This window comes from Raphanus sativus, chromosome 9 (assembly GCF_000801105.2).
Source record: "Raphanus sativus cultivar WK10039 chromosome 9, ASM80110v3, whole genome shotgun sequence".
NCBI classification, from domain to species: Eukaryota; Viridiplantae; Streptophyta; class Magnoliopsida; order Brassicales; family Brassicaceae; genus Raphanus; species Raphanus sativus.
Window position 1 is genome coordinate 36347719 of NC_079519.1, and position 19046 is coordinate 36366764.

Consider the following 19046-nt stretch of genomic DNA (forward strand, 5'->3'; position numbering starts at 1 on the left):
AAATAAAAATATTGACAGAATTGGGTTTCCGGGTCGGATCCCATACGGTTATGACATATAAGAAACAAAGTGACTCGCTATCGCCTTCCTTATCTTGTTGACTCTTCTCCTCACAACTCCGACCGCTGGAGCAAAGATGTCGGCGACGCTTACAGGATCAGGAACCGCATTGGGCTTCTCATGCTCCTCAAAGATCTCTAAGAGAGTCTCTCCTTTGAATTCTAACCGATGCTCCTCCATCAAAATGTCAGTCTCTGTCGACGAGAAGAAGAAAAGCTTCACTCTTCAAAAATCCGAAGAAGCTTTCAACGCTGCCAAGGTTAGTAGATTCATTACTATCGATATCAGATTGAAAGTTAGAGCCTTTTATCGAAAATGATCATACTTTAGTTGTAAAGGGCTAAACTTTTCATTCTTCTCTTCATGTAAGAATCTGATGCCCGGAGGTGTGAACTCCCCTGTTCGAGCCTTCAAGTCCGTAGGTGGACAACCTGTTCTGATTGATTCAGTTAAAGGCTCAAAGATGTGGGACATCGATGGTAATGAGTACATTGACTATGTCGGATCTTGGGGACCAGCTATCATCGGCCATGCTGATGATGAGGTTACTTCTTATGTGCTCTGTTTTTAACTCTGTTTCTGCTCTGTTTTTAACTCTGTTTTTCTGATAAAGGACCGAACTTTAGTGCAGGTTCTTGCAGCTCTAGCTGAGACGATGAAGAAAGGAACAAGCTTTGGCGCTCCTTGTCTCTTGGAGAACGTTCTAGCTGAGATGGTTATATCAGCTGTTCCCAGCATTGAGATGGTTCGGTTTGTTAACTCCGGAACCGAAGCTTGTATGGGAGTTCTCCGTCTCGCACGAGCCTTCACCAACAAAGAGAAGTTCATAAAGTTTGAAGGGTGTTACCACGGTCACGCCAACGCCTTCCTCGTTAAAGCTGGTAGTGGTGTAGCCACTTTGGGGCTACCTGACTCGCCTGGTAAAGCAGCTACCTCGGATACTTTGACTGCTCCTTACAATGATATCGAAGCTGTTGCGAAGCTCTTTGAGGCGCATAAAGGAGAGATCTCTGCGGTTATTCTGGAGCCTGTTGTCGGTAACTCGGGGTTCATCACTCCTACGCCTGAGTTCATCAATGGTTTGCGTCAGCTGAGTAGAGACAATGGTGCGCTTCTCATCTTTGATGAAGTCATGACTGGCTTTCGTTTAGCTTATGGTGGAGCTCAAGAGTACTTTGGAATCACTCCTGACTTGACTACTCTTGGGAAAATCATCGGTGGCGGTCTTCCTGTGGGAGCTTATGGTGGAAGACGAGATATTATGGAGATGGTAAGATCTGATCATACATATATGTTGCATAAAACATGCTTAAATTACTAGAGTTAGTTCTATCATTAGTATTCTCAATAGAAAGTATTGTTTAAGTAATGTAGGTAGAGCTGGTCTTAGGAATTTAAGTGGTTAGTATGTATTAAGCATCGTACCCCAAATTGATTATAATTAGTTTATTGATTATTTAACCTTCAAATCCTGGTCATTCATTTCGGTTTTCGGTTTGGTTAGTTTGGTTTTTGTTTTTTTTGTTCTAGAGATTTATGATCCTTTCAGTTATTTATGAAATTAGGTTCTGTTTCGGTTCAATTATTATTGTCTTGGTTCAGATTATAAAGTTCGGATGATTTGGTTTTAAAGATAATTCAGTTTGTAAATAGTATTGTTAGGATATTTGGTTATTGTAATGTAAAACTAAATATAATTAATATTTGTAGTTATATAAACTCTATATAAAAGTTTTGATATCCATTCGGTTTTCGGTTCCGGTTCGGTTTTGATCTTTAGTATCCAAGCGGATATTTTTGAAATTCGATTCTATTTCGGTTCGGTTCTTTGGTTCCGGATATATGTGCTCATGCCTATCCATAAATCTCAGAACCGGCACATAATGATATTTCTGTTATTCTTTGTCGTTGCAGGTTGCTCCTGCAGGACCAATGTACCAAGCCGGGACACTAAGTGGTAACCCTCTGGCAATGACTGCAGGTATTCATACACTGAAGCGGCTAAAGCAGCCAGGAACATACGAGTATTTAGACAAGATCACAAAGGAGCTAACCAACGGCATCTTAGAAGCCGGGAAGAAAACGGGACATGCAATGTGCGGCGGTTACATAAGTGGTATGTTCGGTTTCTTTTTCACGGAAGGACCGGTGTACAACTTTGCGGATGCCAAGAAGAGTGATACGGAGAAGTTTGGTAGTTTCTTCAGGGGAATGTTGGAAGAAGGTGTTTACTTTGCGCCGTCTCAGTTCGAAGCTGGGTTTACTAGCTTGGCTCACACTCAAGAGGATATACAGTTCACGATTGCTGCGGCGGAGAGGGTTCTTGGTAGGATCTAGGATGGTCCAGGACCTAACCTGGAGTCTCGTTCGATGAAGGGGTGTTGTAGTAGTGAGATTTTTATTTTATTTTTATCATCGGTAGCTTGAGATTTTTTTGTATGATGAAAATTGAAACCATCCGTTTTGTTAATTTAATGAGAAGTTTAGCAGAAAGTTTGAGTATGAGCAAAATAGAAAGTTTCTATAGTATTTTATAAAAACTTTATACACAGTTTAGCCAAAAAAAAATTATACCGTCGCACTCTTTGGTTCCGGATATACACAGTATTTTTAATAAGAAAAAATTGCCAAAAGAGAACATAAAAACAACTACATTGTCCCTTTGCCATAAATCACTTTTTGGTCTGTTTTGGACGTAGATACCCCTGAATAACTTTAGAAAATCATATCAATTATTTTAACAGTCAGAAAAATATGGAAAAATAATCAAACTGTATATAAACAAGTAACTATCATATGAAAAATAATTTTATAGACTAAATATTATTATATCAAAATATCATACTTTGATCTACGGACAGAAGAAAACTTAATCTACCAACTACGGGCCGTAGATAGTATATTCATTAAATAACTTTGTTATCTACATCTGGTAGAACAATTATATCTACCAATGTACACTTCTCTACCATCGTAGAAACAATCAGCTGCCAGTAAATACATTTCTACCACGGTAGATTTGTTCAGCTTCCATTTCCCTTATTTCTGGATTTCGGTTGATTTCATTAACTATGTTTTCTGATATATCTACTAATGTTTGATTGGCATTTTCTACCAAAGTACTATATTCTACCGTGGGCGGGTTATGCAGCCTACTGTTTTATCTACTGTCTACGGCCGTAGAAGGTATATTCTACCAAGTGCGAAATGTATATTTTCCTAAAATATCTCTAAAATCTGTTGAGAATATATTTTAAATAAATATTTGCCTTATTTTTCGTGTTTCCTAAGTTGGTTTTTTTTAAAAAAACGTGTTCTCTTCTTCATCCTCATCGATCTCTTTTTTTCTTTGGAAACCATCAAATTTTTTTGAATTTCTTGGTGAAGAAGATGCATATTTATGGTTCTTGTGGGATGTGGAAGTTTGATCCCCAAAAAGGGTGGGGATTTGATGTTGATATGAAAAAACGAGGCAGAGTACTAGTTTTGGAATTGACAAGTTCCTTTGAAGATCTAAGGGTTATGGTTTTCAAGGATTTTGGAATTGACGAAAACGATGTCGAGCTTGAGTTAAGCTACCTACCTATGGAGTTAATCGGCACCATCGACTGTCCCCCAGTTATCATTGAGAATGATAGCCAAGTCAAAAATTTTCTTACATATGTACGTGGAAAACCTTCGACAAGGTTGTGTGTGTCTACTTCGCTTATGCATGGGAACAACGACAGCATTGGCGTTGATAAGGAGGAATCTAACTCGCCATTCAGAGAGGTCGGTGAAGCTTCCTCGGTTTCAGCTAGAGATGAGAGTGGTAGTTCATCTGATTGTAACGCGAACGGCTCAGAAGAAGATGATCATCTCGCCATACGTGGAAAAGAAGATGATAGGGGGAAAAGTGTTCGATTTTCTTTGATCGATGTTGTGAAGAAGGGTGAAACGTTTCAAAACAAGTCGATGTTGAAAGCAGCGTTGGAAATGTCAGCTACGAAGCATAACTTCGATTACAAAGTTGTTAAATCGGACAGAAAACTTTGGTACATTCGATGCATTGACAACCATTGCAACTGGAGTGTTCGTGCTGAAGGGTTATCAGGCTCCACATATTTCATCATCAAAAAATATGTGGCGGATCATACATGTGCTGCGTCGAGTATGAATAATGGTGGTCGGATACCTTCTGCAAAAACTATTGGCAGTATAATAATGCATAGATATGATGGTGTGAAAGAAGGTCCGAAGACTAATGATATCATACAGATTATGAGAATGGATCATGGATGCGAGATATCTAAGTCGTTAGCATGGGATGCTCGTGAATTTGCAATTCATGTGGTTCGAGGTATTCCGGAGCAGAGTTTTGGAAAAATTCCGAAATATTTGTACATGCTGAGGGAAGCTAATCCAGGAACACAGACGTTTTATGAAACTGATGTTGATGGTAAATTCCGATTTCTATTCCTTTCGTTTGGGCAATCAATACGAGGTTTTCACACATCCATGCGGAAAGTTCTTGTTGTTGATGGGACATTTTTGAAGAGCAAGTACAAAGGAGTATTACTTGTTGCTACAGCTTTAGATGGAAACTCTAACTTGTATCCTATTGCATTTGCGGTTGTTGACTCAGAAAATGATCGATCATGGGATTGGTTTCTGAGACATCTAAAGCTTGTTGTTGCGGACGAGCGTTCTCTAGCTTTTGTGTCAGACAGAAATGGCTCACTTTGCAAAGCAATTCAGAATGTGTATCCTCTTTCTCAACATGGAATTTGCATTCACCATTTGTTGAATAATGTGGTCACACATTACAGAGGCAAGGGACTGGTCGGATTGATTGCAAAAGCTTCCAAAGCTTATAGAGTCGTTGATTACGAGAAGCTATTCCATGCCGTGTGCAATATAAGTCCAGCTATTGGAAAATATTTAACAGATGCAGAAGTTGGAAAGTGGGCTCGCTGTCAGTTTCCAGGATACAGGTACGACATGAGGACGACAAATCCAGCTGAATCAATAAACTCTGCTTTGCGCACACCAAGAGAGTATCCAGTGATTCCTTTGTTGGATAGCATCAGAGAAATGCTGACCCGTTGGTTCTTCGAACGTCGGACTTTAAGCAGGAAGCACACTAAACCATTAACTATTGCTATCGAAAAAAAGATAGATAGGCGGATTAGAAAGGGTAGAACGTTTCTTGTCCAGCCGGTTAACGAGCATCGTTTTTTGGTTCTTGGAGATACAATTGACTGCCTGGTTGATTTGGACAGAAGAACTTGCTCGTGTGGGAAATACGACCTGATAAAACTTCCATGTCGACACGCTATCAAGGCTGGTTTAACGGTTGGCCGAACCCCATCCTCACTGACGGATGACATGTACACTACTTCCACATGGAGAACAGCTTATCAAGAGACTATCAATCCAATAGGTGTTCCTGAGGATAGTTGGGTTGTTCCAGATGATGTTCAAAATGCTGCTGTGCTACCTCCTGAATCAAGAAGAGGAGCAGGAAGGAGAAGAAAACGCAGATACGAGACCGTTGAAGACAAACTCCGTTCATCGCAAGCAACACAAGGAAAAAAGAAGCGCAAATGCAGTCGATGTGGCGAAGAGAATCATAACAGGGCTACATGTGACAGAGCTATTTAGCCGGTTTCGATTACCTGATATACTGGTTTTTCTTTGTTTCACTCTGCTATGGAGTTTGTTATGGAGTTTTTTGATTTTCTTGTTTTTTCTGATGGTTTCGGTTACTTGATACACATGTTTTTCTTTGTTTCACTCTGCTATGGAGTTTGTTAAGGAGTTTTTTTTTATTTTTTTGGTTTTGAGTTCTGCAATTGTTACAGGTTTTGACAACAAAGAAATCAAAGGTAACCGAAGTTGTTTATAACCAGCTAACACTTGTAAAGAAGAAACCAAAGAGTGTATATAACTCGATCAATGGAGATGACAAACACCATAATGAAACTGTTAATAACCAGCCAATACTGCAAAGTCAAGCAATTTTGAAAACAACAAAGGTTCTTAAGAGACAACAAAGGTTTTTAAGATAAGCAACCGATCACTACAACTTCTCAGACATAAAGAGAAGTCCATATCCCTATAATTGCTACTGCAACTACCATACCCACCGTCGCAATTTTTAGCTTCTCTTTCATCTCCTTTTCAACTCTAGCAATCTCCAAATTCACCTTCTCTTTGAGCTTTTGCGACATCTCTAGTTCAAGTCTAGCAATCTCAGACTTCACATTTGTCATAACCTTTTCTTCAAAGTTTGAAAGCCCTTGAGCAACTCTCTCATGTTTCGCATCTACCCTTTGTATCTCGTCAAGCAAAGCTTCATCGATCCATTTAAATAGATGGTTCTCAGATTTTCTCTACCACAAATGAAAACAAAATTCGATGAGAATCTACTATGGTTTAATCTGCACAATTGAAATCAAAACATGGACTCACATCTTTTGCAATTTCACATCGGTAGAATCGTCGATATCGATTCTCCGCCGTCGATGAACCAAAACTTGTTATGCCCTCTCCACACCAACATCTTCTAGGCACACCATGAGTGGAGATTCGGGGAAACCGAGAAGAAGAAGTTGACGAACTAGTCATTGATATGCCGTTTCTAGATTCGCAGAGAAAGAACCCTAATCCCCTTTTCTGTCGCCTTTCGTTTCTTATATTTCCTCAAATGAACTCAAATCACGCGTTTGGGGGGGGCTGTGGATCCGGGTTACGGGTCGGATATTAAGAATTGTCGGGTGGGTCCTTGTTGATTAGAAATGGTTTTGGTTATACACTAAAAACACCTAAATCGACTTGTAAAATAGCACTCTAATACACTAAATCGAAATCATGAAAATATTTTTTTTTTCAAAATGAAATCACGAAACTATAAGAAAACACTAATTTGTATAACTGAAAGTGTAAACTAAATATTACACTAACCACTAAATTTGTCATGTGACATACAAATTAGTATAAGTGAGTGTAATACTATACTCTAAACTAACATGTATTTCGATTTGAAGAAACTATAACTTAATAAACAATAAACATAATTTCTAAAACAATATAATTGAATTGATAAATATAAAATTGTAATTAATTTGCTTTTTATTTGATTTAGGGTATATGGTTTGAACTTTATACCTTATACCCTAAATAAATATTGTTATTATGAACTCAAATAAATTGATAGGGTACAAACCTTATACCCTATACCCTAAATAAATATTGTTATTATGAACTCAAAATAAATGGACTCTAATACCCTAAAATAAATGAGACCATTTTCATAACAATACTCATGAACTCTAATATACAGTAGTGTATGAATTAAAATGATAAACCAACAAAATGATCAAAGACAACAATCATAAACTCAATCGAGGTCAACAGTTTTCCCAGGAGCACGCTTTGGAGGCTTAAATGTGGACATCCGAAACTGTAAGACTTCATCATTTGCTGCTTCCCAAAGATCGTACACTATCTTGTGTCGGGCTTCTTGGATGTTCTCATCATTCACCAAAGAGAGATCCAAGCCTAGTAGATGGCATTCTATAAACTTCAACGAGTAAGCACCACAATCATTACCACTCATGTTTACGCATCTCATCGGGACATATGAAACAGTATACTGTTTAACATTGAAATCTTTCTTCTTATCTGAAGACTGGACAGCCTTGACGATTCGTGGAATGAGGACGGCGAATGCTTCCACGGCCTTGGTGTTCTTCTTACCCCCACAATCGAAGACATCTATTGTCCGGTTCACAAGATTGACGCATATAGAGATCCAGTGGGCTTGGTTAATACAAATAGGGATGTAGAGACGATCGATATCAACGTACCATACTGATCCCCTGCTTCCATGATATGGAAGGTCGCCTCTTCCATACTCTAGAAAACTCTCGTCGAGTTTGTACCCTTTCCTGTTTCCGTCAAACTTGCCGTAGGCCGTGATGATCTGATTACTAAACAAGCAGTTCAAAAAAGCAACTCGGTCTGGCTTCCATCGACGCAATGAGGTTCTTTCCCGAAACAAATACATCATGGCGTCCATGTCCTGAAAAAGAGAAAACAATTTTTTTAAGAATGAGAAGCAACCACACAATTCATTGTACAAAATAAATGAGCTAAACTCACATGGTTCTTCAACCATTGATTAGGGCCCATTATACGCGAAACTAACTCTGCATCAAATTTAGATGGCCCAATCTGAAGTACTCTGTAAAGAGAAAGCATTAGTATAAACGGTAGATTTGAGAAAACGAAGTCAAACAATAGAAATATTACTTACGTGGGATTCATTGTCCATTCCATTAGTTTGGCCCATTTGTCTTCTCGAACAAACACCAATTCATAGTCGCTGTCTTTGCAACGGACTTCTGGATCATCAATATCACTCAAGAATGGTCGCTTCGAGATCTCTGGCCGGAAAGAAGTCATAGGCGTAGTGAAAGCACAAGGTTCTTCGAACTGCTTATCTTGAGATGGATCAAAACCATCAACATTTGACTCTTGGGTAAGGTTGCCCATCGTCTTCTGTAAATGCTCTTGGGTCCCTAAATTGGCATCTAAGGTGCCAAATAAGCTGCCAAACACATCAGACAAGTCTGTATCCTGGTTATAAAACACAAAACATGACATTAATAATTTTAAAACATATATATTACACCACAAAATACAATAATATTACACACATGATCCAAAACATCATCATTACATCAATATTGCACCCAGCAAAGACAACATCATCCTTACAAATATATTACAAACCGCAAGAACATCAACCGAGGACATGAAAAAAGAAGAGCAACCGAGCACATGAAAAAAGAGCAACCGCAGACATGATTCAAAGAAGAGTAACCGAAGACATGAAAAATCTCTACTTCTTGTTTACCTTTGTCTGAGACCTTGTCTTCGCAGCATTTGCAGGACCACCACTGCGAAAAGGAGCAGAAGCTCGACTGCCAGTAGGACCAGTAGCTCGAGTACGAGAAGGAGCATATGCTCGACTGCCAGAAGGAGCTTCACCACGAGTAGAAACCGAAGTATGAGCTTCAGTAGAAGCCGGAATAGGAGCAGGAGTATAAACCGGAGCAGTATTAGAAACCGGAACAGTAGCCGCAGCAGGAGTGTTAGCCGGAGCACCACCCTGATTCTGAGATGAAAGGAGCTTCTCCTCTAATTTGGCAAACCGGTCATCAATCATGTCGCGTACCTCGAGCCCCAAGGCAGTGAAAGAAGACTTGAACATAACCTGGATATAAGACTTCATTTCCTCTTCAAGATCTCTGTACTTCTCGGTTGATCTTTGCAAAAGCAACCTCTTCTTCCTTGACTCGGCACCAGTATCCTGATATTTCTTCTTTCTCTTCCTTGGAGCAGACACAGGGGTGATTTCTGTTTCTTCTTCTACTCCAGTCTCACTTGTTTCTCCAGCCTCCTCTTTATCTGAACCATCTTCATCAGAACTGTCCACAAATGGCTCTACAATTTCCTTGAAACCCCACTCATGCTTACTCCAATCATATTTCTTTTCGATCATCTCCATCATCAGATCGACTCTTTCATCCTTCATCTCAGAAGCTCGTTTAAACTCCTCACCTAAAACGACATTGTAATTTCCAGTGGAAGATAAATATGGAAACACATCTCCCTACAAAACATAAAAAAATTAACAAAGATTAGCACAAACAATAAGAAACTATAAATCAAATCAGATATATTTAAAGAACTTACAGTGGATCCAAAAGTAGACTCTAAGCTAGTAATATCATCATAGGAAACCTTGGCAGAGCCTTTCCAGTTCCTGCATCTCATGCTAGTCACGCCTTGTTGGAGTTTCTGACCCAAAAGCGACCCAATGTCTGGAATAGCCTCCATCAACCAAATCTGAAGTGCATAAGAGAACCCATCTAAAACATAGCTGTTCTGAGTCTTCACTTTATCCCTAGCTTCGATAATAGAAGTCACCAGCATATCAAAGGAGTGAAGACCCCATGGATATTTCCTCATCTTCTCAAAATCCATCACCAGCTTGATGTACTTGTGTGGGATGGCAACCCTCTCATCCTTCGCCATAATTATACCACAGATCACACACAAATACACCATCCTCAGCCTATCTACACGAGACCATGTATTACAATTCTTCAGATGCACCTTCCTGATTTCCTCTAAGGAAATTTTTCCTTTTCTCCTTAGCAACTTTGCCCAAAACCCTTTATCATATTTCCAATTATCAATATCCAAGTCAGGCTCGTCGTCTTCATACTTCAGACCAGTGATCGCATAGAACTCTTGCATTGAAAATCTGAGAGGCCTCCTAGCATAATGGAACCACAGCTCATGAAGCTTCGAGGTCAGAAGCTGCTTACAAACAAACGTGTGGATCACTCTCCCCGAATACTGAAGCTGGTGAACATAAATGTCCATAACCTGAGCAAATAGCGGATCAGCTAACACATCCTTGTAGTCGGCTTGAATGTACTTCTCCACCTCCTTAAGTATGGAAGTTCGACAAGTGTTGTTAATCTTCTCCACTTGTGTTTCACTTCCCTCTTTGAATAGACACTGAGGCAACGGATCCAACATCATACCTGTGAACAATGAAACAAATACAATCACCACAGGCTCAATTCATGCTAGAATAATTCATCACTCTGACATCTTAGTCAAAACAAAACAAAGATAAGTGTTCAAAAACGAGACCAAATACCATTCATATATCATTCTCACTAAACAAAACAACACGATTGTATAGCATTGAGATAACAACTCAACTCGGTAACCACAAAAACCACTCAAATCAAATAGAAAAACAAAGGCAAAACATCTTTATAAGCCTTACACCAAACATGAAACAGAAACTAAATAGTTTACAAGCTTTTCAGATGTTAAACCGAAGCAAAATGCCCTCTCCATTTACATCAATGTCACAAAAAGACACAACATAAACTGTATATAAGTCATGAGACCAACTCGTTGACCACAAAAAAATCAAAGTAAGCTACTTTCATATCCTAGATAGCTAAATCATTCGTACAAACTAAATAACGAAACCTATTACACTCAAATCGTGATTAAGAACACTGAAGTGAAAGAGAGAAAGACATGCAACGAATCCCAAGTCCTAGACCAAACCCGAAAATCGCTTATAATAAGACATGAGTGAGAAATCAAAATCAAGAGGAAGAAGCTAGAGAGTTCCGACGAGTTACCTGAGAGCAAGACCGCGAAGTGGGTTTGGTGTAGGAGAGCGTTGGTTTATGAAGAAAACCACGGCGGAGTCGAAGAGGGGAGAACGAACACCGGAGCCGGCGAAGAGAAGCAGCGTCGAGATGTATAGCTCCTAATTTGTCTCCGATTTGCTCTCTAGAGTAGAACGAAGGAGAGGGATTTTTTAGGGTTCTAAGGAACTCAATTTGGGGAAAAATAGAGTCGATCCCGTGAAACACCTTCTCTTATCTTTTTTTTTTTAATTAATCAATTAATTAATCAATTACGAAAAATATTAAAAATATATAATTATGTTTATAATAGGGGGTTAATGGGGTTTATACAAAAAATTATGGCATTGGGACAACTTTATGTTCAATATATGGTATAAGGACAATGTAGTAGATTATTTGTTCCATATTTCCAATTTTCCCTTTTAATAATCTGTTTACTTCTTGTTAGGGGAAATTGAAGTACTGTACAAACTTCAATACTTCTGATATTACTCAGAATAACTCCAACAATATATTTTTAAGGATCCTCTGGTCTATATTTGAGAAGTGATTTTGCCACATGTCTTCTCTACAATCGTTTTCATAAAAATATTGTGACGTGGCTATTAGATTGATGACATGTCATATGGTTAAATATGACATGGAAAATTATATTTAATGTTTATATACATTTTGGAAATTTTTTTAGAATATGGCAATAACTCATATATTACATTTAATATTGATTTATTTTTTTGTAAACTTTGTAGAAAATGGTAATAACTCATAAATCATCACTAAAATAAATATATTCAAATATTACATTTTGAATTTCGAAATATTATATAATTTTACTTTTATAATTATAAAATTTTTATTATCTAAAATTTTCTAAATTTTCTGAATTAAAAAAAAAATTAAATCGTATTATTTGGTTTTAATTTTTGATAACTATACAATTTTATATGATTTTTAGTAATTTTGTACAAGTTGATTTAATACATTTAACCAAATGAAATAAATAATTTTTTTAATCTAATATTTTAACGTTATATATATATATACATATATATTTTTAAATATAATTTAAAATTAAAAAATATTTACTCTTAATTTTATGTTTAATTAATGATATTTATATTAATTATTGGTCAAAATAATAAATATATAATATTAATAAATTACATTTTAAAATATAAAATTTAACTTTTAAAAAATTCATCACTATATTTTTTTTTTTTTACGGCAAAAAATTCATCACTGCATATGGTGCAGGAAAACACCTAGATTAATAATTGTGATATGGTTACTAAAATTGATGACATGTCTTATAGATTAATATGACATGAATAATTATATTTAATGTTAATTTATATTTTTGGTAAACTTTTTAAAATATGTTAATAACTCATATATTACATTTATTGTTGATTTATATTTTTGGATTTTTTAAAAATATGGTAATAACTCATAAATCATCATTAAAATAAATATATTCAATTATATCATTTCAAATTTCGAAATATCATTTAAATTAAAAATATATACATATTTTTAGAAAATTATAAAAATTAAATCATAAAATCAAATTAAATCGTAAAATCATTAGTTTCTTATATATATCTACAGATTTTTAAAAATTGTTTAATTTTAATTTTTGACAATTATGCAATTTTACATATTTATTTAATATATTTAATTAAAATAAATAGATAGAAAAATCTACCTAAGATTATAATTTTAAATATATATATGCACATTTTTAAATATAATTCAAAATAAACAAAATTATTTTTATTTTTAATGTTCAGTTAAATTAAATTTATATTAAAATATTGATAAGAAAAATGAAAATTTATAATATTAATAAAAAATTTAATATAATTTATATTTATCTATTAAAAATATTTTAAAATTTTTTCACTGCACATGGTGCAGGAAAACACCTAGTATACTTTATTTCGAACATACAAACTAATAAAAATATGGAAATTAACAATTATTTTCATTAACTATTTTTGGAGATTTATCCATCGCCAAGAAGCATATTAGTCCTGCGGTAAATGTAGTCTTCTAAAGTCAAAGACTCAAATTTAGGAGGATTCTCATCTCCGATGAGCTCCGGCAAAGGTCCGACGACCATACCAGGCATAGGATCTATCAGAACCGGCCACGTCATCCTCGTCTTCTCCTTGTCCATGATTGATCTATGCAACACGCTCTTGTACCTCCGTTGCTCAACCTCTACAGTCACATAAATTAAATCCATAAACCTCATGACCACATAACATTTCAAAACTTATATTAGAGACATTCAGACCATGATTTGATCGCCGAGAATGACAACGACGGCGGAGTTGATGTCCTCGACGTCAAGCCAGTGGTTATCCTTGAACACTTGAAGACCAGCAACACCGTTGGAGACGAGGAGTGCGAGTGCATCGAAATCTGTGTGCGCCGGGGCTCCAATGACCGAGTCGTAGGACGGCGGGTAGTAATTGATCCTTAACATATACTCACCTCCGCCCAGTGTTTCTTTCAACACCTCACGCCCTATCCCTAACCCCTTTGACAAGTAACCCATAATTTTCTCTGATAGCTTCGTCACGTGCCTTGTATACGCCTCGGTCACCTCCCTGAAATAAGCCGTCATCAGTACAAAAGTTGATGCTTAATTATATGTTTTAACAGTATTAATTTATATTTATTAAAAATGAATATATCTATCCTATTAAAAGTGAAGTACAAATGGAAAAGTACCCTTGCTTCATCTAATTATTTACAAGCTTTGCCACTGCTATTAACTCTATAACTTTTCTAATTATATTGTAAAATTTTCAGGCCACATTAGAAACCCAAAAGTTACAAGCCCATTAAAATTTCATTAATAATTTCAATTATCTACCACAAACCATAATATGGGTTTAATATTCTGTCGGACCACAATCACGATCCCTACATAAATTTGATATTATATATTATTAAATTAATTAGATTTAATCAAATGCCAATATCTAATTGAGTTATCATTAGAAATATTGCAACCCTTGAATTTTAGTTGACGAGAACATCACTAAACCCAAATGTCGACCAATGCAAGTATAACACTGATATAAATCTCTGCATAAATTAGGTTATATATACTTATATATATTAGTAAACCAATAATGTTGAATCAATTGTCAGCATCTAATTGATTCAATGATAAACGTCCATCTTTTTCTTTCTGCTTAAAGTAGTTAGATACCTAATTGGTTTTTATGTTAATTATACATTTTATAAATTTATACCCCAACAAATCAAAGTCCATTTAGTGGATTAAAATTTTCTTATTTATATATACCTATCACAAAACTATTATTTAAATATGTCATTATAATTTATTTTTACTAAAATATTTTCCAATAACCATTATTAAAAAATGTTTTCAATATATATAAAAAAATACAACAAAAAGATTAATTTCATATACCAACTTAAATTATGGTTTTTATATTTCACATTAAACTTTAAGAATATAATATATGTGATTATTTATAAGATGATACATATAAAATACTATTAATTATATAATTATTTATATGATGAACCAATAAAATTAATTATATGATGACATATATATGATACATAATAGTGATTAGGGCTGAGCGTTCAGGTATCCATTCTGGTTCATTTCAGATCTGTTTGGGTTTCGGGTTTTCGGGGTCAAAGATTTTAGCCCCATTCATATATTTTTAAATTTCAGTTCAAATTATGACTAGGGCTGGGCGTTCAGGTATCCATTCGGGTTCGTTTCAGATCTGTTTGGGTTTTGGGTTTCGGGTTTCCAGAGTCAAAGATTTCAGCCTCATTCAGATATTTCTAAATTTCAATTTGAATTATATTTGGATCTTTGCGGGTTCAGTTCAGGTTCGGATAACCCATTTAAATTATTTTTAAAAATTCATTATATATTTTGAATTTCTTAAAATCTATAAATAAAATAATATATTGTATATAAATCTGAATAATATATGTTATAATATCTAAACTTAACATATAAACGGGTTTGGTTTAAATTTTGGATCAAAACTCAATAATTATTTTAAATATTTTGATGTTTTGAGTGTACTTCCACTATGTTAGATATTTATATTTGACTATTTTATATATTTTCAAGTATTTAAACCAACCTAAAGTATCATATATATTATGTATGTTTTTATATACAATAAAACTAATCTATCCTATTAAAAGTGAAGTACAAATGGAAAAGTACCCTTACTTCATCTAATTATTTACAAGCTTTGCCACTGCTATTAACTCTATAACTTTTCTAATTATATTGTAAAATTTTCAGGCCACATTAGAAACCCAAAAGTTACAAGCCCATTAAAATTTCATTAATAATTTCAATTATCTACCACAAACCATAATATGGGTTTAATATTCTGTCGGACCACAATCACGATCCCTACATAAATTTGATTATATATATTATTAAATTAATTAGATTTAATCAAATGCCAATATCTAATTGAGTTATCATTAGAAATATTGCAACCCTTGAATTTTAGTTGACGAGAACATCACTAAATCCAAATGTCGACCAATGCAAGTATAACACTGATATAAATCTCTGCATAAATTAGGTTATATATACTTATATATATTAGTAAACCAATAATGTTGAATCAATTGTCAGCATCTAATTGATTCAATGATAAACGTCCATCTTTTTCTTTCTGCTTAAAGTAGTTAGATACCTAATTGGTTTTTATGTTAATTATACATTTTATAAATTTATACCCCAACAAATCAAAGTCCATTTAGTGGATTAAAATTTTCTTATTTATATATACCTATCACAAAACTATTATTTAAATATGTCATTATAATTTATTTTTACTAAAATATTTTCCAATAACCATTATTAAAAAATGTTTTCAATATATATAAAAAAATACAACAAAAAGATTAATTTCATATACCAACTTAAATTATGGTTTTTATATTTCACATTAAACTTTAAGAATATAATATATGTGATTATTTATAAGATGATACATATAAAATACTATTAATTATATAATTATTTATATGATGAACCAATAAAATTAATTATATGATGACATATATATGATACATAATAGTGATTAGGGCTGAGCGTTCAGGTATCCATTCTGGTTCATTTCAGATCTGTTTGGGTTTCGGGTTTTCGGGGTCAAAGATTTTAGCCCCATTCATATATTTTTAAATTTCAGTTCAAATTATGACTAGGGCTGGGCGTTCAGGTATCCATTCGGGTTCGTTTCAGATCTGTTTGGGTTTTGGGTTTCGGGTTTCCATAGTCAAAGATTTCAGCCTCATTCAGATATTTCTAAATTTCAATTTGAATTATATTTGGATCTTTGCGGGTTCAGTTCAGGTTCGGATAACCCATTTAAATTATTTTTAAAAATTCATTATATATTTTGAATTTCTTAAAATCTATAAATAAAATAATATATTGTATATAAATCTGAATAATATATGTTATAATATCTAAACTTAACATATAAACGGGTTTGGTTTAAATTTTGGATCAAAACTCAATAATTATTTTAAATATTTTGATGTTTTGAGTGTACTTCCACTATGTTAGATATTTATATTTGACTATTTTATATATTTTCAAGTATTTAAACCAACCTAAAGTATCATATATATTATGTATGTTTTTATATACAATAAAACTAAAAATAATTAATATGTATATAAGTATATAAATCTTTTTGGATACATTTTGATATTCAAAATACTTTGGTTCGAACTGGTTATGATTTCAGTTGTTTAAATATCAAAATTTTGAATAATTTATATATTTAATCAATTTTGGTTCGGGTTTGATATTATTCTTTCGGATCGTGACCGGTTTGGTTCTTCATATTTGAATTTTTTATCTAATTTTGATATTGACATGAAAATTAAATAGCAATATATTTTTGAAATATACACTCGCACGGGCGTGCGGGTCAAAATCTAGTGTTTATTAAGAATCAATAGCAATAGGTCAATGATGCTTAATTATATGTTTTAACAAAATAATATAATATGTTTTCTAAAATTATCAGAATTTTAGTCCGAAAAAAATGAAAGTTTTCTGTTGATCAATCAAAACAACCAAACTGGTTAGATTATGAGTTTTTGGTTGATCATATAACTGAATGAACAAAGTGTCGCATTAGAGAATTAATAAGTGAACTAGTGTATAAAAAGTTATGGCGAATTCTTTCCTTATCAGTTAGTTTTGATTTGAAAGTCTATAACAAATCCGAATATCATGATATCAAATCTATTTCTTGTTGGATACTTCATAAATGTTCTTTCCACATTTGACCAGCTAAACATGAAAGTATGTTAATGAATAATAGTCATAATAAATCTGTTGAAAGAAATTTATTAATTAATATATAAAATGTTATAGGCTTATAGCTAATCTATTCCGCATTAATACTATTTTAAATAAATCCAAATTTAACTAAAATACACTTAGATATATATACTTGCAAGATGTTTATTATATGTTTTTTTATTGGATAGGGGTACCTGTAATCTGGAGGATTCTTAGGCCAAAACCTGTAATTAATGCAGGACTGTGGCCATATTTTATGTAGCAAGTGATCGTCCCAAGACTTGGCAAGTTTTAAATTCCTGGCATCGTAACCTTCTATGCTTTTTGAGCCTGGAACCATTGCTACGGCTTCCTTTTCTGCGGCGGGGAGCTCGAAAAACTTCCTCCCAACGTCCTGAAACCGTCGCATTATCTCCGCCGGAATCTCGTGGTTGACCACCTGAAAAGCTCCCCACTCTTCGCTCGCTTTCACCAACGCACGCTCCACAAGCTCGTCGTCAGGATCACTTAGATCAATAATAGGGACCGTCTCGGACGGTGGAGATGCGTATTGGCCTACTCTCTCGACCTCCATGATAGATTTGTTCTTGCTTAGACGCCTTTACGGGATTTAAATAGGGGAACTCATGTGGCATGGCCCCATTATTTATGTAAGGTTTACGTTTTACAGCTAAAAAGTGATCATCACGCAATACGGCAATAGAATAAAACGAATAAACAGTTACATTATAGATACTTTTATAAATAAAATAACTGGATAAGTCCACTAATGATGGTTGTGGTAGGTTGCATCTCCATCGTCGGTGTCAGCAAAAAAAACATCTCCACAAATAAAATATAAACAAATAAATAAAGTGAAAAAGAAAAATTCGATTCTGTTGTAAATAAAGGTGAAACAAAGGTTTTGTATTTATTAAATATATATATATATATGCTGTCGATAGAGAGAGAGATATGAGATGGGGGACCACTTGGATTTGGTGAGTGGTGGTACTTGTACGGGAGAGAGAGAGTATGAAGTAAAGTTGTATCTCAAATTATTATTTTCTTGTTCTCATAACAAACGAATGTACATCTCTATTTATACTGATTTTTCACCTACTTGCAAACATAAGACATAACTTATAAATCAGACATCTGTCAGATGATGATGCATATAATCAGTCCATGAAAGGACAAGTGTCTCCATACGTGTATTCTTTTGGATAATCATTATCTTCAACACTCCCCTTGATTATCCAATCTGTATTACGTAGTGCCTCGTTAAAAACCTAATCATGGAAAAACCAAGTGGGATAAAAACCATGACAAGGGAAAAAGAGTACACTGACGTAGTCTCCCCCTGAGAATAATGGACATAGCTTTCTCTTCATAAGTCACGCAAACGCCGCATCCCG

The 19046-nt window shown here is 34.5% G+C and overlaps 4 protein-coding genes and 1 pseudogene across 4 annotated transcripts; 2 read left to right on the plus strand and 3 right to left on the minus strand.

The window, feature by feature from the left end:
* Positions 1–76: 76 nt before the first annotated feature.
* Positions 77–2553, plus strand: LOC108827529 (glutamate-1-semialdehyde 2,1-aminomutase, chloroplastic). The gene is made up of 4 exons (XM_018600941.2): positions 77–319; positions 431–604; positions 692–1330; positions 1975–2553. The coding sequence occupies exons 1-4, from the start codon at positions 137–139 to the stop codon at positions 2395–2397; spliced, it is 1419 nt and encodes a 472-aa protein (XP_018456443.2). The 5' UTR covers positions 77–136; the 3' UTR covers positions 2398–2553.
* Positions 2554–2706: 153 nt separating this feature from the next.
* On the plus strand, positions 2707–8966 carry LOC130499513 (uncharacterized). Its single transcript, XM_056993648.1, has 2 exons — positions 2707–7633; positions 7732–8966. Exon 1 carries the CDS (start codon positions 3451–3453, stop codon positions 5701–5703), a length of 2253 nt encoding a protein of 750 aa, XP_056849628.1. The 5' UTR covers positions 2707–3450; the 3' UTR covers positions 5704–7633; positions 7732–8966.
* Positions 6132–6669, minus strand: LOC130500254 (uncharacterized protein At4g04775-like). Its single transcript, XM_056995029.1, has 2 exons — positions 6514–6669; positions 6132–6434 (listed from the first exon to the last, which is right to left on the minus strand). The coding sequence occupies exons 1-2, from the start codon at positions 6667–6669 to the stop codon at positions 6132–6134; spliced, it is 459 nt and encodes a 152-aa protein (XP_056851009.1).
* A 126-nt stretch (positions 8967–9092) lies between the features above and the next one.
* Positions 9093–10500, minus strand: LOC108852705 (uncharacterized). Its single transcript, XM_056995030.1, has 3 exons — positions 9805–10500; positions 9261–9721; positions 9093–9120 (listed from the first exon to the last, which is right to left on the minus strand). Exons 1-3 carry the CDS (start codon positions 10498–10500, stop codon positions 9093–9095), a joined length of 1185 nt encoding a protein of 394 aa, XP_056851010.1.
* Positions 10501–13231: 2731 nt separating this feature from the next.
* On the minus strand, positions 13232–18286 carry LOC130499714 (probable flavonol synthase 6; annotated as a pseudogene).
* Positions 18287–19046: the final 760 nt, after the last annotated feature.